Raw genomic sequence first — 23287 nt, forward strand, 5'->3', positions numbered from 1 at the left:
AGTTCATAACCTTAATTTCTCTGTTGAACTTTCTAAAACGTTAAGAACTGGTCGCACATTTCATCGAAAATTGAAAATTTTTCGACATGAATGTAGAGGTACCGGTTCACCAACCGCAAAGTCCATAGTCAAACCTTTGGTAGTGACGCACACACAGGCACGGAACCAACAAATATAAACACATATAGCCATGTCTGGTCAGAGAAAGCTCCAACAGTATGTATCGGTGGCAAACCTTTTATTCTTCTTTTCAGAATTATAATACCGACTTCCCCGTGATCATCGGACCCCTTGCACAAATACTAACATGAAATTACTTCATTCACCCAGGGAGATGGACAAAGTGTTCAAAAAAATCATCGAAGGTTTGGAAATCTTTGACACTTTATATGAACGACATGAGAACGTGACGAGTTCGTCTCAAAAGGAAAAGTTGGAGAGTGATTTGAAGAAGGAAATTAAAAAACTACAACGATTTAGAGAGCAAGTGAAGAATTGGCAAGCCGGAAATGAAATCAAGGATAAAAACTCTTTACTTGAACATCGTCGTTTGGTCGAAGTAGCAATGGAGAAATATAAAGTGGTGGAAAAGGGAAGCAAAACCAAAGCTTATTCCGACCAAAGCTTGGCAGCCGTAGACGAGCCAAAAGTTGACAACGAAGCATGTGAATTTGTCAGGCAAGCTTTAGAGACCCTTGGGCAGCAGACAGAGAGTATAGAGGCGGAAATTGAAAGATTACAGCCCTCTAAAAAGGGGAAAAGAAACGTCCAGAATGAGGAGATGAAGAAAGAATTGGAAGAATTATTAGCTTCTCATCAGTGGCATACTGAAAAATTAGAGATCATTTTAAGGTTGCTACAGAATGAAGTTTTGAATGTTGATGAGGTGATGAATATCAGTGAGGACATAACCTACTATTTGGATGAAAATAGAGCTCCGGATTTCATGTTTGATGATACGATTTACGATGATTTGGATCTTGAAGCCGATCAAGCCTTAATAAATGACATCCATCTCTTGCATGAGGAGCCAAGCGTACAACCGCCATCGTCATCAAACTCACGCAACGATTCGATACCTGAGCAAGGGCCGAAATCTCGGTCATCGACTAGCAACCATTCTGGCTCCAATTCGAGGTCAAACTCTGTGCAAGCTTCCAAACCTCCATTGGTGAAACAATCTTCGACTTCTTCCGTGGGGATATTGTCGAGCAAAATTACCAATGTTAACAATAACCATGACTCTCACGAAAACCCTCCAGTGATACAATCTATTGGAACTTCCTCCAACAATCAAGCTACAGTAACAACCCTCAAGCCGGCACCGGTACCCGTTACCGGCGAAATTAAGTGGTCAAGTGTGGTGAATGCCGTCAAGAAGAAGGACACATCTGTGACACCACCTGCAAGCAAACCTGCCTCTATGGCAGTGCCATTGCCTACCCCTGTTAATGAACATATGTCTACTATGTCTGGATCAAATAGTGTATCATCTCCTGCGCAAACAGCTGAAGCTGTTTCCATTCCTAACTCGACAATAAATTCTAATGCTTTGAACGCAGCAAGTGTGTTAGAAGCCCTAAAGAAGCAAAAGCCGAAGGAGGAGGTAACCACAAATTCAAGCACTTCAACTACAACTATAACGAGTGGAGCAAATAGTAAAAACAATTATACATCAGTTTCTTCTTCTGCGATAGAAAAGGCAACCGAAAGTTTGAATGGGAATGCTGTCACATCGCTCTCTGCTGTACATGCTTCATCATCTAGCCCGACTACAGAATCAGTATCATTTGGATTCACAAAGTCACAGAAACTGGCGGCAGCAACAGACGGATTCCGATTTCTACCCCCAGGTATTCAATCTTTCATACTTTCAATCTCCAAAAGCAAAGACGTGATGACTTCAAATTACAATCCATTTCAAACAATAAATCATACACCAAATGGAACATTCCCTTCCGGATTGAAGGGAAATAGTTTGGCAGAGATTTGGAACAAATCGAAAACAAGTAGTGAATTATCTTCCCTAGTTTCAACATTAAACTTTGAAACTCTGTTTTTTGGTTACTACTATGGTAAGTCCAATGAAGAGAGAGACCTTACCCTTAGCGCACTAAAAGATAAGGGATGGAAAAAACACAAGTCTGAAGTTAACTGGTATTTAGTAGAGTCAGTTATTTCTCAAGGGGAGGGCTGGTGTATTGGTGACTGTCTTGTTTTCAATGTCGATTCTTGGTCTACCACTGAACGGAAAAACACCAAGATTGAAATGATTGATTTCATATAGCACTGGTTTCCTGCTACTGTTATTTTTCTTTAATTCCTATATTAATTTGATTGTTGATTTGAATTTGTCTGTTTTTATTTTAAACTGAAAAAAAACATTATATTGTGCAATATTGTTACATATCCTCATATTTCTTTATAGTTTTAATGATCCCACTTTCCCACTCTCTGAATTGATTCTGGGTAGACTACAGAAGACCAAAGACACATGTTATTAGTTTACTAAAAATTATACACAGTACAAACACCTGTACTACTTTTTCATTCCTCCTCGTCAAATAGTTTGTCCTCGTTATTTTCACTTCCATTTTCAACATCCTCAGAGACATCAAAATCAGAGTAATCTTCCATTTCATCATCAGAGCTATCTTTTTCCTCATCAGAACTCTCAACTTCTTCACCAGCTTTTCTTCTTTCCTCTCTTCTTTGCTTTTTAGCCATTTTTTTTTCATTTTTCTTAGCAACGTTAGCAGCTTGAGCCTTACGTCTAGCTTCTTTCTCCTTCTTTCTAAGAGCATGTCTTTGTTCCATTTTATTGATTTCTGACTGTGATTTTCTGAATTGTGAATGATACAACACTTTCCCACCGCAAACACCATCCTCGATCTTCACTAATCCTAATTTCATTCTTGGACCAATTTCGGTTAATTTGACCGCCTTTTTCCTTTTCATGCTGTGTCTTTCTTCACTATGTCCTTCACCTTCTTCATCTTCATCGTTAATTTCATCACGAGTAACTTCTTTGGTCATCACCTTTGGGAGATCTAACTCTTCATTAACTTCAACCACTGCATCATCTTCAACTTCTGAGTCCGAAGTGAATCCAGCTTGTGCATATGGATCCAAAATTATATCAGCAACATCCTTTGTTTGTGATAAGTTTGGCAACTTCTTATTTAAATGACTTTTGATGTTGATTAGCTTCTTCACGTTTTTTGAAACATCAACTAATTTTGTATCAATGACATAGTGTCTCAGCTCAATTTCACCTGTTTCTTTATCTTTGTTTAGTAATAGTACCCTTCTAATAGTTCCAACCTTTGTTTCCAATGGCGAAATAGGTGGAAACATATTTTGGAACATTGTAACGACTAACTTCTCGTCTGGCGATGCATCTTTTGGATTGGTGAAACCGTTCATAACTAACAATGGAGGATTGATGAACTCATGTGCGCCAGCACCGATAGATTTTGGGTTTCTCTGTATACGTGTGACATCTTTACATAGGGAGTATTCAAGTATTTTAAAGCTGATAGTTGGCCCTCTTGGCATGGACGAGAATCTTAGATGAGTGGAACCTGTTTTTTCGTTTTGGCTGAAGATCATCAAGTAAGTGATACCTAAAGGACCTGCCATGACAACAAAATCTTTTAGTTTATTTGCCTTTCTTTCACGAAGACGAATCGCCGTGTGTGGCTGCATCATGTTTCTAGTGTCCCTAACAAGCTGTGTCAAGACATGGTTTTCTAGTGCTGTTCCGAGATGAATAACCATGGATTTTGGCACTCCTTTACCTGCCTCTTCTTCCGATTTCTTAACGTGAGTTCTCTTTTTTTGCTGTTTTGATTTGATGAACGCGTTATGTTAGTATGGTGCTGATACAGAAGTAAAAAATCACAATCCTCTTACTAGACATACTCTTCTCCTAGCCATTGTTGCTTGTTTGTAATGGTATGAAACAAATTTTACTTGTGTTTGAAATACCAAGTGAAAAATTCCTTATTTGATAAAAATATCGTTTGGACTGAAAATTTTTTTAGCTCACATTATTATTTTTTTTTCTGAGGAATACTTCCTGTCTTGATTTACTAATTGTAAACAGAAGTTAGAACTCTTTTCTTTTCACTAAAAACTACGAAAGTACCACTGCAGATCAACTTGTATAGAATGTCAGGTAAAGTGAGTAAAGCACAAAGGAAGATAAACAACAAATATATAAATGATTTGAAAAAGAAACTAGCTGCTTCAAACAAAAACAAGGAAGAAAGACATGTTTTAAAACCTCAAACTGATGATGAGTCAGAAGATGAACTAAAGAAGGAAGAAACATCGACTGATCCAACTGAAGAGGAAGAAGCAAATTTGAAAAAGTCATTCAAAGATTTTGGATTGAAAGATGATATACTAGAATCCATTGAAAGCTTGAATTATGATAAACCAACTCCAATTCAAGCACAATCGCTAGGGCCAGCTTTAGAAGGTAGAGACATTATTGGTATTGCACAAACTGGCTCAGGTAAAACTGCAGCATTTGCGATTCCTATTTTGCAGGCTTTATGGGAAGCACAAACTCCCTATTTTGCTTGTGTGCTAGCACCAACAAGAGAATTAGCGTATCAAATAAGAGAAACCTTTGATGCATTAGGATCGAATATGGGTTTGAGGTGCTGTACCATTGTTGGTGGTATGGACATGATGGAGCAGGCGAGAGAATTGATGCGTAAACCGCATGTGGTTGTTGCAACCCCGGGAAGATTAATGGACCACTTGGAAAACACCAAAGGTTTCTCCTTGAGAGCTTTGAAGTTTTTGGTTATGGACGAGGCAGACAGATTGCTAGAACTTGAATTCGGGCCTGTTTTAGATAAAATATTGCAGATAATTCCAAGAAAAAGAACCACCTACTTGTTTTCAGCTACGTTGACTTCTAAGATTGACAAGTTACAAAGAGCTTCTTTAAATAATCCGGTTAAAGTTGCTGTTAACAACAAGTATTCCACTGTTGAAACACTAATCCAAACATTGATGGTTGTTCCTGACGGCTTCAAAAACACATACCTTGTGCATATTCTCAATGAACATGTTGGAAAATCCATCATCATTTTTACAAGAACATGTGCACACGCTCAAAACATCTCTTTACTTGGAAGAATTCTTGGGTTTTCTGCCATTCCATTACACGGTCAGCTTACTCAAGCCCAAAGACTAGGAGCATTGAACAAATTCAAGTCAGGGGACAAAAATATCTTAGTTGCTACAGATGTTGCTGCAAGAGGTTTGGATATTCCGTCTGTTGATTTAGTTATCAACTACGATATTCCTACAGATTCCAAGGCGTACATCCACCGAGTGGGCAGAACCGCTAGAGCTGGTAGATCTGGAAAGTCAATATCACTTGTTACCCAGTATGACTTAGAACTCATCTTGAGAATCGAAAAAGTCATTAACATGAAACTACCAAAGGAAACACCACCTAAGAACGAAATTTTGGCACTGCATGATTCTGTCGACAGAGCATCTGCAGAAGCAATTCGTCAAGTGAAACAATTCCACAGCAACAGAAAGACACGTCGTTAAATGTGAACTTCTTAGTAAATATCACCATATCTTAATGTAAAAGTATAGCCATGTATAGAACCTTAGCAATCTTTATGAATAACATGTCAGGATGTTAACTCTGTGGTAGTTTGTTCTATCTATCTTAATTGCTAAATGGGGCTTCATTTATTTCTAGAATTTTGTTTTTTTTTCTCTTGGGATGTAAGAAATAATGCGTAACGAAAAATGTTTAGTTCAAGCCGCCACCTTTTCGTTGTCATTCATCTAGAATATCTTCTCCAACAATACACAAAATATACACACAGAAGAATGTCTACACATAATCGACCTCCAAGCTTGGAAGAACTTTTAAATCTCAAAAGAGGTTGGGAAGGGAAAAAAAAAAGTGCTGCTTCACTAAGGCCCAAATTTCTTACAAAAACAGAACGTGGAAATCATGAACAAGGAAAATCATTTGCGTCAAAGGCTACTAAAACACCTCCAACAAAAGGTTTTCAGATCCAAAGTTATCTGGAGGACGAACATACTATCAAAAATACAGGAAACGTGAATCCTGCACGTCAACCAGATGAAGAGCCAAAAGGAAACCATAAATCCAAGTTTTTGTTTGATTGGGATGAGTCTGAAGATACATCAAGCGATGTTCAACTATTAGTCCCTGTTAAGAAGAGAATAGTAGATGAATTACTAGAGATACCTTCAAAAAGGAAAAAGAGTGAAGTTTCAGCGTATGATAAGATGCATTGGACAGAGAAACCTCTTAGTAAGATGACAGACAGAGATTGGAGAATTATGAAAGAAGACTACGATATCGTGATTAAAGGAAAATCTAACGTTATTCTCTTAAGGAATTGGAAAGAAGGGGACTTTCCCGAAGCTGTGAAAAAGAACATATTGAGCAGCTTAAACTATAAAGATCCTACTCCGATACAAAGAGCATCCATTCCTCTGGCGATCTCTGGTTCCGACGTCATTGGTATTGCCGAAACTGGTTCCGGTAAAACACTTGCTTTTTTGATACCCACGCTTTGCTACATCTCAAAACTTCCCCCAGTGAGAGCCTTTGGAAGTCCATACGTACTCATCGTTGTCCCCACTAGAGAACTAGCCCAGCAAATTGAAATAGAGTATCAAAAATTCCTACAAAACATGCAATTTCTTGTTGCCTCGATTGTGGGTGGGCATACCTATGATGAGAACATAACTAAACTTGAAAAAGGCGCTGAAATTCTTATTGGTACACCAGGTAGATTGTTAGATGTTTTGGAACAGAAGATCATTAATTTGAATGACTGTTACTTTTTAGTAGCCGATGAAGCAGACCGAACAATGGATATGGGGTTCGAAAAGCAGTTGAATAGAATTTTTGAGCAATTACCTCCTGGTGAAAAGAATCCGTTTAATATCGGCAGCGGAGAACGGAAAAGGACGACGTTAATGTTCACAGCCACAATGCCCCCTGGTGTTGAGAAAATTATTTCAAATCATATGGTGAACCCCGCAATAGTTACTGTAGGAGAGGCCAACAATGTGGTAGAACGTATTTTACAAGATGCAATTCAAGTTTCTGATAATGAAGAGCAAAAAATGTCTCTCCTTAGGAAGATTCTACCAAAATATCCTCCCCCTGTCATTATTTTTGCTAATTATCAGAGAACATGTGAACAATTACTTGAGTATTTATCATCCCATCAGTACAAATGCGCAATCATACATGGTAATAGGTCACAAAGCCAGCGAGAAGAGGCCATACAACATATGAAGAGCGGTGAAGCTAGTGTATTGGTAGCAACGGATGTGGCAGCAAGAGGAATAGATATTCCAAATGTTTCATTGGTGATTAACTATCAAATGTCTCGCTCAATTTCAGAGTATGTCCACAGAATTGGAAGAACAGGCAGAGCAGGGAAGACAGGCACAGCTATAACCTTCTGGAATGCCGATACCGATGGTGACATCCTATACGAACTGAAAAATATGATAGAGAAGAGTCCTATAAGCTATTGCCCTAAAGATCTCATGAATTTAGACTATGAAATCACCAGAGGAATGAAAAACATCGAAAACTGAGACTTCCCTTAATGCATACATAATTTTTACAGTCCAATCACCAGAATTAACTCTCTGAGTCACTGCTTGAATAACCAGTGTAAAGGGTCGAAGGCTTCTGTTCTTGTCTTAGCCTTTTCAGCCTCTGCAGAGCCTCAATGTTTATACCCTTAAGTTCCAAATCTATCTGTGGTTTGGTGTCTTTAACGCCAGGTTCTTCATTAGTGGTAACAATGGTGGTGTTCTTCCTTTGAGAATTATTCTCCTTCAACTTTTGTAGAAGTTTTCTGGCAGCCTCCATAGACATCTCTTCTTCTTTTTCAATTCTTCTTCTCTTTGCACCAACGCTTTGGTCCTCATTTGCCCATCGTATATCTATTGTCTCATTTTCGTTACCCGGGGTTAAGCTTTGGCAGTACATGGCTTCCTTGGCAAATTGCGCCTGGCTCTCCAATTTATAAGTCACAAAAGCTATATTCTTGTCTTTAATGTACCTGACGTTTGTTAATTCACCGAATTCTTGAAAAGCTTTGGTGATCCTTTTGGTCATATCGCTTGTAGTGGTTGATAATCTACTGACAAACAGTGTTTTGTTAACCCTCCCAAATGATCCAATACCAGACATATCGTCTCTATAGTCCATGAATCTTTCTCTACCAAAGCAATCGACTGTTGGCGAAAATATATCTAACTCATTGGGAATCCTATGGAGATAGTCACAGTTTTTTCCATTGCAACAATATCCTCTAGCAAAATACAAGCATATGTAATGTGTTCTATTGATTTCACCCTCTCTTGCATGTTTGTCAGCTCTAGTATAGCCGCTATCAAGAACTACATTACATCTATGTTTCGCATGTGTGATTCCCCGACGGCCATTATTTTCGCCACCAGTCCATTTGTTATACCAAATGTTGAAAACTTGTCCAGTTTGGTCTGGTTTGCTGTTTTCCTTAACAAGTGATGGGTCCAGTTGAACTCTTGCAGGACTTCTATTCTTTGACACTTCAGATGGGCCGGTGTCTGTCATCTTTCCTTTTATATTCCAATATGAATTTTTCACTTTTTATTTCCTACAAGTCGAAAGAAGCTGATGGCTAGTCAAGACTACAGCATAAAAAAAATACTGGTTTTTTTCATGTTGCGAGATTAGAGATTAAGATCATGAATCAATACGTGAAGAATGATTTTTTTGCATCTTTCGTACAGTCATTGAAAAGAAGGTCCGAACTTAGTTACCTCAATCTTAAGAATATGTCGAAGACCAAATCTCCCTATGATTCAATCACTTTTGGAAATCCCTTGTCCTTGAGAGTCGACAGCAATTATCTTTCCATAATGTCGATTTCTCCATGTGGTAGGGACGCTGTGTTAGCCGGACGAAAAGGTCTCTTAGTTGTTGATCTTGATGATCCATTTGCGGCACCTAGGTGGCTTCATCATGAAACTTCCTGGGAGGTGGCAGATGTGCAGTGGTCACCACATGCATCCAAACCGTCGTGGATAGTGTCCACCTCAAATCAAAAGGCAATGGTGTGGAATTTGGCTAGACCATCAACCAATGCCATTGAATATGTTTTGCACAATCACACCAGAGCAATTACTGACATACACTTTCATCCACAAAACCCTGAAATGCTAGCAACATGTTCTGTTGATTCCTTTGTAATTGCATGGGATCTTCGTTGTCCCAACCGACCAGTTCAGCAATGGTCAGACTGGAGGTCTGGTGCCTCTCAAGTCAAGTGGAACTATAAGGATCCAAACATACTTGCTTCGTCGCATGCTAATAATATTCAAATCTGGGACATTAGGAAAGGTGCACTTCCGATGAAAAGCATAGAAGGCCATGATGCTAAAATTAATGGTTTAGATTGGAGCAGGGAAAATAAGTATGAACTAATATCGTGTTCCAATGATATGTCAGTGAAATTCTGGTCATTTGATAAGGAATACGAAAAGCCGGTCTATACTATCAGGACAGATTTTCCTGTTGCTAAAACTCGACATTTACCATTTGGTAATCATGCTTGTGGAATTATGCCCATGAGAGGAGGTAACAATTCCTTGTATTTAGTGAACTATCAAGGGAAAAATGGGGAAGATAAACTGGAACCAGTTTATACTTTTAAAGGCCACCATGAACCTGTTAAAGACTTTGTCTGGCGCTCAAGGCATTCTTCAAATTCAGATATTGATGATCGTGAGTTTCAGTTGGTTACATGGAGTGCCGATAAGGACTTAAGGTTATGGCCAATAACTGATGAGATTTATGAAAGTGTAAACTTTAAAAGAAACCAGCCTTTACCTAAAGGTGAAAAGTTCGTAGATTTTGAATATAAGTCTTATCGGCCGGAGCCCCCGGTCTCCACTGATAATAAATTGATTATACGCCATAAGAGTCAAAGATTTTTGGGCTCATATAATGGAACTGTTAAAACTGCCGGTGAATTCAATCACCTGAACTGGATTTCAGGTATTAAGTTTGGACAATCGGCATTTCAAAATACTAGCGATGATCCAAATAGTGCTTCTTATGGCGATAACAGCACACGCCCTCTTAACCTGGGTGAAGAATTTAGTAATGTCGGCCATAAATTTCCCAAACTTCGTTTTGAAAGAATTTCAGTATCCACAGGTGTTTTGGTAATATCACTAAATGGACCTTGGTCTTCGGAAAACAAAGATGATTTGATCTTTATCAGAATAGAATTTAACTTTCCTGTTGGGTATCCTTCTCCAGAGGCTATACCTCGCTTTAAGATTGAGGACACTTATGAATTAAAATCAGACAAGAAGCAAGAAATTTTGACTAACTTGCAAAATATTTCAAGCAGATTATGCTCACACAAGAGGTTTTGCTTGGAAACATGTTTAAGGTATTTACTCGGCGAGAAGGTTGACGTTGATTTGGAACTGGAGCAAGCATTAGATACTTATGACCTAAACTATGTGTCGGGGGAAAACGACGAATTGTTTTCTGCAAGTCAAAATATCTCAAGTAACGAAAGCGATGGCTCTATATCGGATATTGGGTATGGTTTTGAAGATGAAGATGATGACGATGAGGAGGAGGATGACGATTACGATGATGAAGGAGAGAATGAAGGTGAAAGTTTCACCGCTGCTAGAAGTAAAAAAGGCACCAATGTTCATGTGAAGAAGGCACCATTTGATAGTACCCCCGTTTCTAAAGGATGTGGTGCAATCTGGACAGCGAGTGGCCACCTCGTTTGCTTTTTCATGTCCAAAGAGCAAGACAAAGAGCAGCACCTTATAAAATTTGGCCAACAGGGATTTAGCCTTGTTCGAAACCTTAAAAGGAAACCTGTTAGTAGCAGGCTGCAAATAAATAAGCAAAGTTACAATAATGATGAAAGAGACACAGACTCAGAGTCATCTGATGACAGCTTGGCTGAAGATTTTAATGATCTCCAGTACGATAGACTATATAGGTCTAGAGTTCCTGAGTTGCTCAGGAATGTAAACAACTCGGAATCAAGGCATTTCTCCTCAAACGCCAGAAGCAATGTTGTTTCAGTAGTTACTGAAAAATCACAACATACTAGTAACTCCAAAAATAACCAGAATAAGAATCTCATAAAAATTTACGATTTCAGACATTTGATTCCTGCTAAAATGGAACTAGCATACGAATATCGAATTTTAGGAGATGAGCCATCTCTACTGGCACAACATAATGCACTGGTTGCAGAAAAGTACGGTTATACTACAATTGCGAATTGTTGGAAAATGCTGTCGGTCATTCTAATGAAAGATGTGGTTATAGATGCCGACAGTGCAGCTAATCTTCTGAAGAAAATAGGAAGAGATTCTAGTAATCTTGATATACTCAATAATTATAGGTTTTACTGGGGATTTCATCCGTTTGGAGGTGCTTGGTTAGTTAAACTTATGTTTGAGTATTTTGAAAAAGTCAAAGATATACAAATGCTTGCGGTATTGTCGTGTATTCTATATGAAAACGACGAAATCAAGGACCACCCAGAAGTTCCGATCAACCTACCATTTAGTCATTATAACAAAATGGGGAAACCTAGCTTAAACCACGAAAGTAGCATTGTTTCTTTACAGAGAGATAGCAACCCATTACGACATGACTTACTCAATGGTGGTAAGTTGTCTCCCTTGGTGCATAACAAAGTGTCATTTGATCGGAGAAATACTAGAAGCATTTATCCTGCTAGCCCTGTCGATGCAATTCATCACCGTATGGAGTCAGTAAGCACTTTATCATCATATGAATATGATGATCATAGTTTTAAAAGTTCTTCACCTGCTGGTGATATGATTATGAATTCTATTAAAGTTTCTCACAATAGGCGTGGTATTAGGCATAAGAACACCACAGGTATAAATTTATTCCAAGGATCAGATATCCACTCAAATCTCAGTGTTGCGCCTCAATTATCAAGGTCTGTCTCCCTGCACTCAAACGTGTTTAGCCAGCAATTTTCTAGGGCCGTTCCTGTAAGAATGAATTCTAATGATAAAGTCATGGCAGACGAAATACCCAAGGTTAATATCCAGATGATGAACACAACAGAGTTGGATTTGTACGAAAATCAATATTGTGTCAATATTGAGTCTTTTGTCGATTTGAAAAAGTTAGAAGATTACAGGAGACAATACGCATCTATTTTGTTTAGCTGGGGATTGCCTGCTAACCGACTAAAAGTCCTTAAATTCAATTATAGTTCAAAAAGTGAAGCCAGCAGTAATGATTTTAAGGAGCATTATGGCGCAGTTGGGTGGTGTGAAGATTTCAAGTACCAGGCCACCGAATCTCCCTTGGAAAAATGGAAAAAGTTTCACCACAAAAATAAGTGCAATTATTGTGGCATGGCTGTAACTAAGAGACTATCAGTGTGCAGTAAATGTAATCATATAATGCATGACTCATGTGCACTGGAATGGTGGGAGACGAATAAGATGGACCAGTGTCCTAGTGGTTGTGGTTGTTACTGTTTAAACCATGTAGTGTCTTAATCACCAACTCATGGACGTTTATTTTACATACATACATACATACATACATACATATATATAGCGATATTCTGTTATGTATTACTAGCAAAAAAACTTAGAGAAGTATACTCAGAATATTTGTACTACTGCCAGAATGTATAGACCTTGCTTTTTTCTTTGCTATTCATATCAAGTTGTTGAGAAATGGTAAGGATAGTATCCCTCAGTCCATATTTGCGCTCGACATGAATTTTTACAACAGGCGGCGAGGTTTAGCAAACAAAATCCGGGAGGCTATTGCCTTATATTAGCTACTATACTTCAAAGTTTGTGGCAATATCTTCACAAGACAACGTAAATAACTTTGTCAATACACTACCAATATGCCTGGACAAAAGAGGCGATCGGAAAGCAAAAGGAAATTTTTTCGTGCAATAACATCCAGGATATCACACCATAACCATGTCACATCTCCAGAAAAGGATAACATTAAGGGAGAACCAATTCATAGTCAATACCAAGAGATCTCTAATACACACAATACACTAGGAAAAACTAACATCTCGGGGAACCCTCTCTCTGAGCATTGTAAGGCTGCACAAGATTATCCATGCCCTGGAAACGATCATAACACCAGCATACAAGATGAGACACAGGCCATTAAGTCTCTGAGTCAATCGATCCCTGCCACGAAAGGAAGGGACAATTCCAACTATTCTTACCTGGAAAGTATGAAGAAAGCTCCAGCTAAGAAAAGAAGTGCCTCCAGACCTGAGTCTATTACTCCAACTCTAAACTTGAAACTCAAAAACAGCAAAATACGAAATATCCTTTGTAATTCATCTGCTACAAATGAAAGAGGTGGAAAATTTCTAGATATAGAAGCCTGTTCCCCTGCAAGTGCCAATTCCGAAGCGTCCTTTTTAAGCAAAACGGAGAGTCTAATTATTAATAACGAAAGTAAAAATGATATGGATGAATATGATTATAAGACGTTCAGCACAAACCATCCTTTAAGGTTATCTAAGGTGAAGGCATTTGAACAAGGGGAAATGACAACCAAGATGTTCTTCTCGAAATTCAATTCCAACTGCATAAAAAATAAAGATTGTAATAAGAGGAATACGTATACTAGGCATTCTACTGACGAAAGGTTAATTTTGCAGGTTCCAGGAATTTCAAAAGAGCACAGTGCTTCCATGTTAGGGTATAAGGATGAAAGCCTATCGGCTCAAGGTGCACATGAAAGTAGGAAACTTACACAGGGAGGGGGGACTCACAACAATGCCGAGCGTCGAATATTGATGATGAAGAAGGCATTGAAACCAATGTCTCAAGATGATATTGCCTATGTCAGGTTGAAAAACTCGGAGCTTCCAAACGTTTTCCAGAATTCGTCTGAATTTCTTACCAATTTAGAACCACAAGAGATTGAGTTCTGGGAGTTGATGAATAAGGAATTCGAGGAAGAAATGGAGGCCCTAAGAGAAGAATTTTCTTACAAAATGGAAGAACGTAGTGCACTTGTGGACGAAAGTATCATACAGTTACTTAAACAGGCCCGGGGAAGTTATTCAACTCTTGATAGGGGAAAAGTCTGCTTAGACTCTGAAATTGGGCAAGTCATACAGAAGCGGGTAAAGGGAATATTCCATGAGGAAGAGATGTTTCGTCTTACCCTTGGATGACTGTGGTACATCCTTGTCTAAAAAAAAAAGGTCAACCAAGTAGCTAAGTAGTAATATATATATAAGTAACAAGACTTAATATTTGGCTGATACATCCGGCTAAGCCCCCCCGCCGAGGCTGTGCGTTCTGAATTTCTCTCTTTGATGTCGAGGGTGGTGGCTGGTGGCGTTTGATACTTCGAAATAATATACCGAAGTTTTGGGCAAAGATTCTTTCTCATGCTGAGAATATACTATTGGGACAACACAACAACCAGTTTACAATGAACGTGATCAAACTGCAAGTATGTCCGCCTATGAGCTGCCTGTTATGATATTCAAACCTTATTTTATGTTCTCCGTAAAAAAGGTCAGCAACATACTAACGCATCCTATTTTGATAATAAAATAGAAGAAATTTCCAATTCTTGATCAATCCGAGTTATTTGGTCTCATAGAAGACTTTCGGAACATCGACATTGATGAGAAGGGATGGGCAGACAAGAAGGACGTCATTGAAAATGTTTCCAAGAGTGGCAAAGCATCTTATGATGAAGTGAGAGAAGCGCTTAAAAATGTTTCCGTTGATGCCTCAGGACATGTTGAACTTGACGACTTTGTTGAATTGAACGCCAAGTTAAAGGAAATGAAATCAGGAAGTGGGGCAAACGCTCCAAGCTCCGGTGTTGCAATTCCAGGAGCAGAAAATAGTGAAACATTTGTGCGTAACAAGGCGAAAGTTGTGCTAGGTTCTGGTGGTAGGACTTTACATACGATTGATGACGAAGAACGTGTAGAATTCACCAGACATATAAACTCCGTTTTGGCAGGTGACGCATTGGTGGGCAATCGTGTTCCTTTCGATTTAGATACTTTCCAACTATTTGATGAATGTACCGACGGTTTAGTGTTGTCTTCGTTGATTAATGACTCGGTTCCTGACACAATCGATACTAGAGTTCTGAATCTTCCTAAAAATGGTAAAGCTTTGAACAACTTTAAATTGTTGGAAAATGCTAATATTGTTTTGAACTCTGCTAAGGCTATTGGATGTATTGTCGTCAATGTTCACTCTGAAGATATTATCGATGGTAAAGAACATTTGATTTTAGGTCTTATATGGCAAATCATCCGTAGAGGTTTGTTGAGCAAGATTGACATCAAATTACATCCTGAACTTTACAGGTTATTGGAAGATGATGAAACCTTGGAACAATTTCTAAGATTACCTCCTGAAAAGATCTTGCTAAGATGGTTCAACTACCATTTAGCTGCGGCCGGATGGAATAGAAGAGTCAACAATTTTTCCCAAGATGTTTCTGATGGTGAAAACTACACCATTTTATTGAATCAACTTGCACCTCAATTATGCTCCAAAGCACCTTTACAAACCCCTGATTTGCTGCAAAGGGCTGAGCAAATTTTAGTCAACGCTGATAAATTGGAATGTAGAAAGTATTTAACACCAAAGGCCTTGGTAGCCGGTAACCCTAAGTTGAACTTGGCCTTTGTAGCTCACCTGTTCAATACTCACCCAGGCTTAGATCCTATAGCAGAAGAAGAAAAACCAGAGATTGAAGAATTTGATGCTGAAGGTGAAAGAGAGGCCAGAGTCTTCACATTGTGGTTAAACTCCTTAGACGTGCAACCACCGGTAGTGTCACTTTTTGAAGATTTAAAGGATGGAACTATTTTGTTAGAAGCATATGACAAAGTTATGCCTGGTTCTGTAGATTGGAGACATATCAATAAAAGGCCAACAAATGGTGGTGAATTGTCAAGGTTCAAAGCTCTTGAAAATACAAACTATTGCGTTGCGATTGGTCAAGCAAATCGGTTCTCATTGGTTGGTATTGAAGGCTCTGATATTATTGATGGTAATAAGGTATTAACTTTGGGATTAGTTTGGCAATTAATGAGAAGAAATATTAACAACACTTTATCATCTTTATCTATTAATGGTAGAGAAGTTTCGGATATGGATATTCTCAAGTGGGCCAACACCATGGCAGCTAAAGGTGGTAAGTCATCGGGTATCCGGTCTTTCAAAGATCCCTCGTTGTCTACCGGTGTTTTTTTGTTGGACGTATTGAACGGTATCAAACCTGGTTACGTTGATTATGACATTGTTACCCCAGGCAATACAGATGAAGATAAATATGCAAACGCAAGGCTTGCAATTTCCATTGCAAGAAAGCTGGGCGCACTAATTTGGTTAGTTCCGGAAGATATTAACGAAGTTAGATCAAGGTTGATTTTGACTTTTGTTGGATCTTTAATGTCCTTACGTGAATGAGTACAAAAATTATACCTCTATTTATTTTTCTATTCTACCATCGTATTACCATTATTGTTATTAGTACTATTATCTGTATCTTAATCTAAGCTCTATTTTACTTTGTCTCCATTAAATCACTGAAACTAGAGCATCTAGTGTTCACTATCTGGTCTTTTAGCTTTAGATCCCATTCGGACGTTAAAACTTCAAAATACTTCAAGACATCTTCTTTGCCAGTAGGATCAATCTCTTCAATTTTAATATACTCCCTCCCATTCCAGCGACTGGCACTACCATATTTAACATTCTGCAAATCATCGCTTGGATTTGCATATAGAGAGGTGAAGATTTGAGAGTTTGCTGCGATCCAACCATGGATATTGTGCCAAGGTGAACCTAATAATCTGGCAATGTAAAAGAGAAGCAACATACCATAATAAGTGAATGGATTCAAGAACTTGAAAAATGAAAACGATGTTAGAATACCAGGATGTGTTAGGTACTGCTTTATACCGTATTGTTTTTCTAGTTTCTCATATGTTGCTAAATGGATCAAATCAATTAATCTCTTGGATCCTTCATAACTTTCATGTGATTTCAATAGTTGTAGATCATCCATCGATAAGTATGATGGTTTAGACATGACACTACTTATCCAAATTATCCTTGCATCAACAGATTTTTCAAACATTTTATACTGGATCAACTTATGGATGAAATAGTAAGGGCCGAAAACGTTTGCTTGGAAAACCAACCCTAAACCGTCGTTGGACTTCACACCAACTCTTTGGATCTTATAGGTTGGGTAAGTGACACCTTTGATTGGGTTTGTACAACATTCAACTGTTGCACCAATCCAATCAATTCCATCGTAAACGCCCTGGGCTGCATTAAGAAAGACATAATCAAGGCATTCATGAGATTTGCTCAATTCGTAAACAGCAGCTAAAATTGACACCATATCGGTGAAATCCAGCAACGAATAATCGAAGTCTAGCACTCCTTCTCTCCTAACCTCTTGCAGATTGTACTCGTTCAACTGCGCTATAGTTTGATTCGCATTTGCTAGTGTTCGTGATGTGACAATAATTGTAAGTCTAATATCTGCAGGGACTTCCTTAATGAGTCTCTTGGCAATATTTATTCCCAAATTACCCGAAGTCCCGGTTATTAACGCCCTAATATGTCCCTTTGTCATTACTTGTGCAAGAACTAATTCAACAGCCAAGTATCAGCCTCTAGTTGAAGGTTCGTAACAAACAGATTTTGATAAATGTCTTTTCGGAACGAGTCTATACGAAAGCAAAAAAAAAATAAACAGAACAAAAGAAAGACATAATTGAAAAATACAGGTCACGTGATTAATTAAAAAAACAGATTTTATACGGTCTGCGATTCCTGTAGTCTCTATTGCAAGATACTGTTTCCTCATGCTGCATTATTGTTTCACCTTTGAACTTGAAACACGTTTCGGAGATGAAAATTTTCTGGCTTCGAAGATACTAAGGGTGTTGTAAGTAGAAAGACGGTCGGTTCATCCCTTTGTAGCTTTTTGTACAAATTCTCTGTGGTATCTATCAAATGACTTTAGTTGCTGGCTTTTTCTGTTGGTTGTTTCAATTGCTCCAATAGATAGCATTGATCACCCTTTAAGCTCAACGTTCTATTCGTCGTAGTAACTACATAATTCTAAAAGACAGCAAGAAGAAAAAACAAGTGAAACATGCAGGAACAGAATTTTGTGTTCAATATCAGAGACTACAAAGTCATTAGTGTTATAGGGCAAGGTGCCTATGGGGTAGTTGCTGTTGGGCATAAGCATAACAGTGACGAGATGGTGGCCATTAAGAAAATTGAGCCTTTCGATCGTAGTCTCTTTTGTCTGAGAACACTAAGAGAAGTTAAGTTTCTCAAAAGGTTCAACCATCCAAACATTATCAAGATTTTAGACATTCAGAAGCCGACAAGCTTTGAAAGTTTTAAAGATGTCTATCTTGTACAAGAATACATGGATGCAGATTTGCATACGGTCATCAGAACCCATCAATTGAGTAATAATCATATGGTCTATATGCTCTACCAGCTCTTAAAAGGTGTCAAGTACTTACATAGTGCAGGAATCATTCATAGAGATTTGAAACCAGCAAATCTGCTAGTCAACGAGAAATGTGATTTAAAGATTTGCGATTTTGGATTGGCACGATTTGAAAATGATGTCACTAAGGACAAAAACACCTTTCTTACCGAATATGTGGCCACTAGATGGTACAGAGCGCCTGAAATTATGCTATCACTTGCCCAATATTCAAAGGCAATCGATATATGGTCAATAGGTTGCATTTTGGCCGAAATGATTTTAAGGGAACCCATTTTCCCGGGGAAGGATTACAGGCACCAATTGTTGTTGATATTCGAAGTTTTGGGCACGCCAAGCGAGCAAGACATGGAGAGTATTAAATTACAAAGAGCAAGGGATTACATTAAAACGCATGCCAGCTCTCAACGTAAGATCCCCATGAAGAAAATATTCCGCAAAGCACACCCAGAAGCCATCGATTTCATTGAAAAGACCCTGACTTTCAATCCTGATAAGAGAATGACGATTCAAGATTGTCTTGAGCACCCATACGTCTACGAATTCCGAGATCCCTCAACCGAAGTGGAATCGGAACCCGTTCCCAGCGATTTTTTCTTCTTTGACGAGTTCAAAGACCAACTAGAGCTGATTGACCTCAAGAGAATGTTGTATGCCGAAACTGTCACCGACTGAAACCATAGACAAGTGATACATTCTCGGAACACTATATAAAAAATATTTAATCACAAAATCTAGAATATATAAGTAAGAATCTATGCCGCACTGGTAATTTGGTACATTTGCATTAAACATCTCCGGATCACGGAATCTGGGGAAAAACAAAATACAGGCTTAGTTATACGCGAGGGAAATTGTGAGAAAAAAAAAGGGGGAGGGGAGACACGTTGTATCTCCACATGAATGGTGTGACGAAGTCAGTGTGTTTTTTTTCCTGTCCTTTTATTTTTACCTTTATAATAGAAGTTGGATTGATTAATTAATTTGTCTATTTTGCTCTTACAACAAAACAATACGGTTTGTAAATTTCTAATTTTTCCTTTTTTCCAAGCAAACCACAATGGGTATTACACTATCTCAGAAAAAAAGGAAGTTTATTATTGCTGCAACACTAGTGGTAGTTACGTTGTTGACGTTGCTCTCGACCACGCAAACACAGAAACCAAACTCAAGTGCGGTTCTTAGTGAGGAGACACTGAGCGCTTTGGATTTGGATATTAACCGTGTTAGTGGCAAGGACACCACTGGGTCTGCAATACAAGTTCAGATTCCAGGAGAGAAACCCAAACACTCCAAACAGGAAGAGATTGACTCCAATGTCGAAACTAAGAAACTTACCAATGGTAACCAGTTAGTCAAGGGTAAGGAGGGCGAGATTGACGAATCCAAAGTCCGTGAATCGGAGACGAAAAACGGATCAAAGAAAATCCCATTAGTTGCAGGCGATCCTACTGCGAAGAAGGCACATGATAAGTCAACTTCTGACGACGATCTGGTTTCGTCGATAAAGGATAAGGATTCACCATTAAGTGGTGGAATCAAGGCTGACAAAGTCTTAGGATCTGCTGGACAGAAGGAAATCCACGATTCGAAAATAGGTAACAAAAAAGTAGGTGGTGGTGCCAACAATAATTTGGCAATGAAGGCGCAGGAGGACGCCGAACTGAATGGGGTATCACACAATGTGGGATCTTCATTTAATCCACATTCTGAATTCAGCAACATTTTATCTAAAAGCCCCGTTGTTATATTCTCCAAATCATACTGTCCATATTCCAAGAAATTGAAACAATTACTCAAGGAGGAGTACCACATTTCTCCAGAACCAGTTATTGTTGAGTTGGACAAACACGAAAACGGTAAAGAACTACAAGAGCATGTCGGCAAACAAACAGGCAGATTCACTGTTCCTAACTTTATCATCGATGGAGAAAGTCATGGTGGTGCCGACGATATTCTTGCCCTACATGAGAATGACGAACTGATTGATTTGTTCCATTCTTGGGCAGGAGGTGCTGCAAAGATCAAGAAAATTGGATCCACAACTGAAAAGAATGAAATTTAAGGTTCAGTTAGTTTAATGTTATTTTCAAGAAAAAGGAATAAAAAAAATCGGAGAATAATAATAACAATAGCAAATACAAAACCTTTTAATTTATACGCCTGGGTGGCATTTATACCCTCTGTGTTTGTAGCTTTTATCTTATACTAATAAACGGGTTATCTGTTGCACGCAAGAAAAAAAAGAAAATGGTAAACTTTTTTTTTCATTGTCTAAGTTGACATCTGTGTTTATTCATCGATTTGGCAATAATGGCTGTCAAGATTAGGAAACCACAGTACAAAGAAAGAGGCATTACTTGGGAAGATCAATCAGTTGTCCAACTTGCCAGCGAGTTGGATTTGGAGAAGCATTCCTTTGGTGGGTACTTCAGAGAAACCGACAGATCCAAAGACAAGGTGGTCAAGAAGCAACTGCAAATAGAGAGTGGTGACTACAAAGATGTAGAGCGTTCTGAATCATCAGTCATCCATTTCTTGATGACATGTGATTCCCCAGTGAACAGGTTCCATGTTAATGTTACAAGTAAATGTATCTACGTATTACAGCGTGGATCGGGGGTATATGTGTGTATCCATCCCGACGGGAGGCTCGAGACATTCAGGGTTGGGTTCGATGTGGCAAATGGGGAGAGAACACAGTGGGTTGTTGAACCTGGGGTTTATAAGGCAGGTTATCTCGTCAATAGTGCGGATGCTGCAAATGAAACCGCCACAGACCTACTATGGATTACAGAAATAGTTGTTCCAGGTTTCGATTTGGATGACATGAAATTCCTAGACAAGAAACTCCTTGTGGAGAAGGTCGGGAGTGAACAAGCTGCAAAGCTGGAGTTCCTTTTGTAGGCCTTGGTGTAAACTAACTTCGGTGTACTTTTTATAACTTCAACTTAGCATTTTGAAATCAACGCTTACACAATCTTACAGAAAGGGAAGAGTGTTCACTAGTCCTTTTGATCACGTGCGCCCATAAAGGGTTTAAGCATAAAAAGCACCCTCGCACCGCGCGCAATATTTTTGCGCTTTTTTTTTCTTTTGACCAGATTTTCTCGCCCCCTGCGTCCTCAGAATTTGTCTCCCGTCCACCCCGGTGGAGGTCCTTCCTTCCCCAGAGGGGGGCTCTCCGGGGAATGGGGATCTCACACTCTGTGGTGAGGGTTGGTGATGGTATTGATTTTTTTTCGTATGAAGATGAAGATGAAAAGTACAGAAAACGTTGAGCTTGTATTGGTGTTTGAATTGAATCTTTGGATACAAGATCGAAACTCAGAGTAAACATGACCACTGAATTAACCGTCCAATCTGAAAAGGCTTTCCAAAAGGTATGAATATTACAAGAAAAGCACTTGATGCTTTAACTTCAATAATTAAAATGTGAATGTTTCAATTTTCAGTTTATGTATTACTAATGTTGAAGATCATATGTAACACTTGAAAATGTCCTGAAAGATCTGGTGAATGAAATGGTGCACGCCATGTATAAGGGAACTTGAACTGCGAAGAATCACTAAAAACATATTATAGAGCATGTACGAAAAAACCAGCAGAAATATTCAACAAAGAACTTTGTATTGTTATGGCCAATTAAGAATTAAGAGAAATGATGCAATTCGGCAAACAAGTGATCAGCATGTGTTTTTCTCTACATTAAAGACAATATAATAGACGTACACATAACTGGATGTATTCACAATGATAGACCTGAAGCATAATACTAACATTTTCCTATAACATGTTATAGCAACCACACATCTTCACCAACCCAAAGGCTAAGGCTACCAGAAGAACCAAGAGATGGTACAAGGATGTTGGTTTAGGTTTCAAGACCCCAAAGTCTGCTATTGAAGGTACCTACATTGACAAGAAGTGTCCATTTGTCGGTACTGTCTCTATCAGAGGTAAGATTTTGTCTGGTACTGTTGTTTCTACCAAGATGCACAGAACCATCATTATCAGAAGAGAATACTTGCACTACATTCCAAAGTACAACAGATACGAAAAGAGACACAAGAACTTAGCTGCTCACGTTTCTCCAGCTTTCAGAGTCCAAGAAGGTGATGTTGTCACTGTCGGTCAATGTAGACCACTTTCTAAGACTGTTAGATTCAACGTCTTAAAGGTTGTCACTTCTGCTTCCGGTTCCAAGGGTTTCGAAAAATTCTAAATTAATTTGTAGTACTGTTTAAAGATACGCATATAAATTAATAAATAAAACTTTCTCTACTTGTTTAGCTATCGATTGTTAAATGTATAATAGAAATTTGCCCCCTTTACCTGGAGAAGGTTACAATAAGACTGCTTCAATCTTAAATTCGAATACTGCTGTCTCAAGTTCCCTATCTACCCCATGTTTGAACCCTTGGACTGTACAAGCGAAACCCAAAGGTTAGTAAAGAAACCAAGAAGTCCAATAATCAAGGTACTTTAAAAATAAAAAAATATCAAGGTAAAATAAATTCAAAATAAAATAAAAATTCAAACAGGAAGTAATTTTCCCTAGTATGTAAATAAATCAAATTGAAGAAAACTTTTACCCGGTTTAGAAGTTGATATTCTGGTTTGCTAATGTCTTGAAATTTTCAA

General features: G+C 38.5%; 13 protein-coding genes across 13 annotated transcripts; 10 read left to right on the top strand and 3 right to left on the bottom strand.

Annotated features, from left to right (window-relative positions):
- Nucleotides 1-307: 307 nt before the first annotated feature.
- On the top strand, nucleotides 308-2287 carry C5L36_0A05040 (uncharacterized protein; the record flags this gene model as incomplete). The annotated part of the gene is made up of 1 exon (XM_029463524.1): nucleotides 308-2287. One exon carries the CDS (start codon nucleotides 308-310, stop codon nucleotides 2285-2287), a length of 1980 nt encoding a protein of 659 aa, XP_029319384.1.
- A 260-nt stretch (nucleotides 2288-2547) lies between these two features.
- C5L36_0A05050 (uncharacterized protein) lies at nucleotides 2548-3780 on the bottom strand (the record flags this gene model as incomplete). The annotated part of the gene is made up of 1 exon (XM_029463525.1): nucleotides 2548-3780. The coding sequence occupies one exon, from the start codon at nucleotides 3778-3780 to the stop codon at nucleotides 2548-2550; it is 1233 nt and encodes a 410-aa protein (XP_029319385.1).
- Nucleotides 3781-4173: 393 nt separating this feature from the next.
- On the top strand, nucleotides 4174-5583 carry C5L36_0A05060 (uncharacterized protein; the record flags this gene model as incomplete). Its single annotated transcript, XM_029463526.1, has 1 exon — nucleotides 4174-5583. The coding sequence occupies one exon, from the start codon at nucleotides 4174-4176 to the stop codon at nucleotides 5581-5583; it is 1410 nt and encodes a 469-aa protein (XP_029319386.1).
- Nucleotides 5584-5790: 207 nt separating this feature from the next.
- C5L36_0A05070 (uncharacterized protein) lies at nucleotides 5791-7635 on the top strand (the record flags this gene model as incomplete). The annotated part of the gene is made up of 1 exon (XM_029463527.1): nucleotides 5791-7635. One exon carries the CDS (start codon nucleotides 5791-5793, stop codon nucleotides 7633-7635), a length of 1845 nt encoding a protein of 614 aa, XP_029319387.1.
- Nucleotides 7636-7681: 46 nt separating this feature from the next.
- Nucleotides 7682-8644, bottom strand: C5L36_0A05080 (uncharacterized protein; the record flags this gene model as incomplete). The annotated part of the gene is made up of 1 exon (XM_029463528.1): nucleotides 7682-8644. One exon carries the CDS (start codon nucleotides 8642-8644, stop codon nucleotides 7682-7684), a length of 963 nt encoding a protein of 320 aa, XP_029319388.1.
- Nucleotides 8645-8778: 134 nt separating this feature from the next.
- On the top strand, nucleotides 8779-12624 carry C5L36_0A05090 (uncharacterized protein; the record flags this gene model as incomplete). Its single annotated transcript, XM_029463529.1, has 1 exon — nucleotides 8779-12624. One exon carries the CDS (start codon nucleotides 8779-8781, stop codon nucleotides 12622-12624), a length of 3846 nt encoding a protein of 1281 aa, XP_029319389.1.
- A 362-nt stretch (nucleotides 12625-12986) lies between these two features.
- C5L36_0A05100 (uncharacterized protein) lies at nucleotides 12987-14291 on the top strand (the record flags this gene model as incomplete). Its single annotated transcript, XM_029463530.1, has 1 exon — nucleotides 12987-14291. The coding sequence occupies one exon, from the start codon at nucleotides 12987-12989 to the stop codon at nucleotides 14289-14291; it is 1305 nt and encodes a 434-aa protein (XP_029319390.1).
- Nucleotides 14292-14554: 263 nt separating this feature from the next.
- C5L36_0A05110 (uncharacterized protein) lies at nucleotides 14555-16566 on the top strand (the record flags this gene model as incomplete). The annotated part of the gene is made up of 2 exons (XM_029463531.1): nucleotides 14555-14575; nucleotides 14683-16566. 2 exons carry the CDS (start codon nucleotides 14555-14557, stop codon nucleotides 16564-16566), a joined length of 1905 nt encoding a protein of 634 aa, XP_029319391.1.
- Nucleotides 16567-16663: 97 nt separating this feature from the next.
- On the bottom strand, nucleotides 16664-17746 carry C5L36_0A05120 (uncharacterized protein; the record flags this gene model as incomplete). The annotated part of the gene is made up of 1 exon (XM_029463532.1): nucleotides 16664-17746. The coding sequence occupies one exon, from the start codon at nucleotides 17744-17746 to the stop codon at nucleotides 16664-16666; it is 1083 nt and encodes a 360-aa protein (XP_029319392.1).
- Nucleotides 17747-18271: 525 nt separating this feature from the next.
- On the top strand, nucleotides 18272-19318 carry C5L36_0A05130 (uncharacterized protein; the record flags this gene model as incomplete). The annotated part of the gene is made up of 1 exon (XM_029463533.1): nucleotides 18272-19318. One exon carries the CDS (start codon nucleotides 18272-18274, stop codon nucleotides 19316-19318), a length of 1047 nt encoding a protein of 348 aa, XP_029319393.1.
- A 385-nt stretch (nucleotides 19319-19703) lies between these two features.
- Nucleotides 19704-20708, top strand: C5L36_0A05140 (uncharacterized protein; the record flags this gene model as incomplete). Its single annotated transcript, XM_029463534.1, has 1 exon — nucleotides 19704-20708. The coding sequence occupies one exon, from the start codon at nucleotides 19704-19706 to the stop codon at nucleotides 20706-20708; it is 1005 nt and encodes a 334-aa protein (XP_029319394.1).
- A 248-nt stretch (nucleotides 20709-20956) lies between these two features.
- On the top strand, nucleotides 20957-21550 carry C5L36_0A05150 (uncharacterized protein; the record flags this gene model as incomplete). Its single annotated transcript, XM_029463535.1, has 1 exon — nucleotides 20957-21550. The coding sequence occupies one exon, from the start codon at nucleotides 20957-20959 to the stop codon at nucleotides 21548-21550; it is 594 nt and encodes a 197-aa protein (XP_029319395.1).
- Nucleotides 21551-21981: 431 nt separating this feature from the next.
- C5L36_0A05160 (uncharacterized protein) lies at nucleotides 21982-22868 on the top strand (the record flags this gene model as incomplete). The annotated part of the gene is made up of 2 exons (XM_029463536.1): nucleotides 21982-22026; nucleotides 22446-22868. 2 exons carry the CDS (start codon nucleotides 21982-21984, stop codon nucleotides 22866-22868), a joined length of 468 nt encoding a protein of 155 aa, XP_029319396.1.
- Nucleotides 22869-23287: the final 419 nt, after the last annotated feature.

The sequence above is a fragment of the Pichia kudriavzevii genome, chromosome 1 (genome assembly GCF_003054445.1).
Source record: "Pichia kudriavzevii chromosome 1, complete sequence".
Lineage (NCBI taxonomy): Eukaryota > Fungi > Ascomycota > Pichiomycetes > Pichiales > Pichiaceae > Pichia > Pichia kudriavzevii.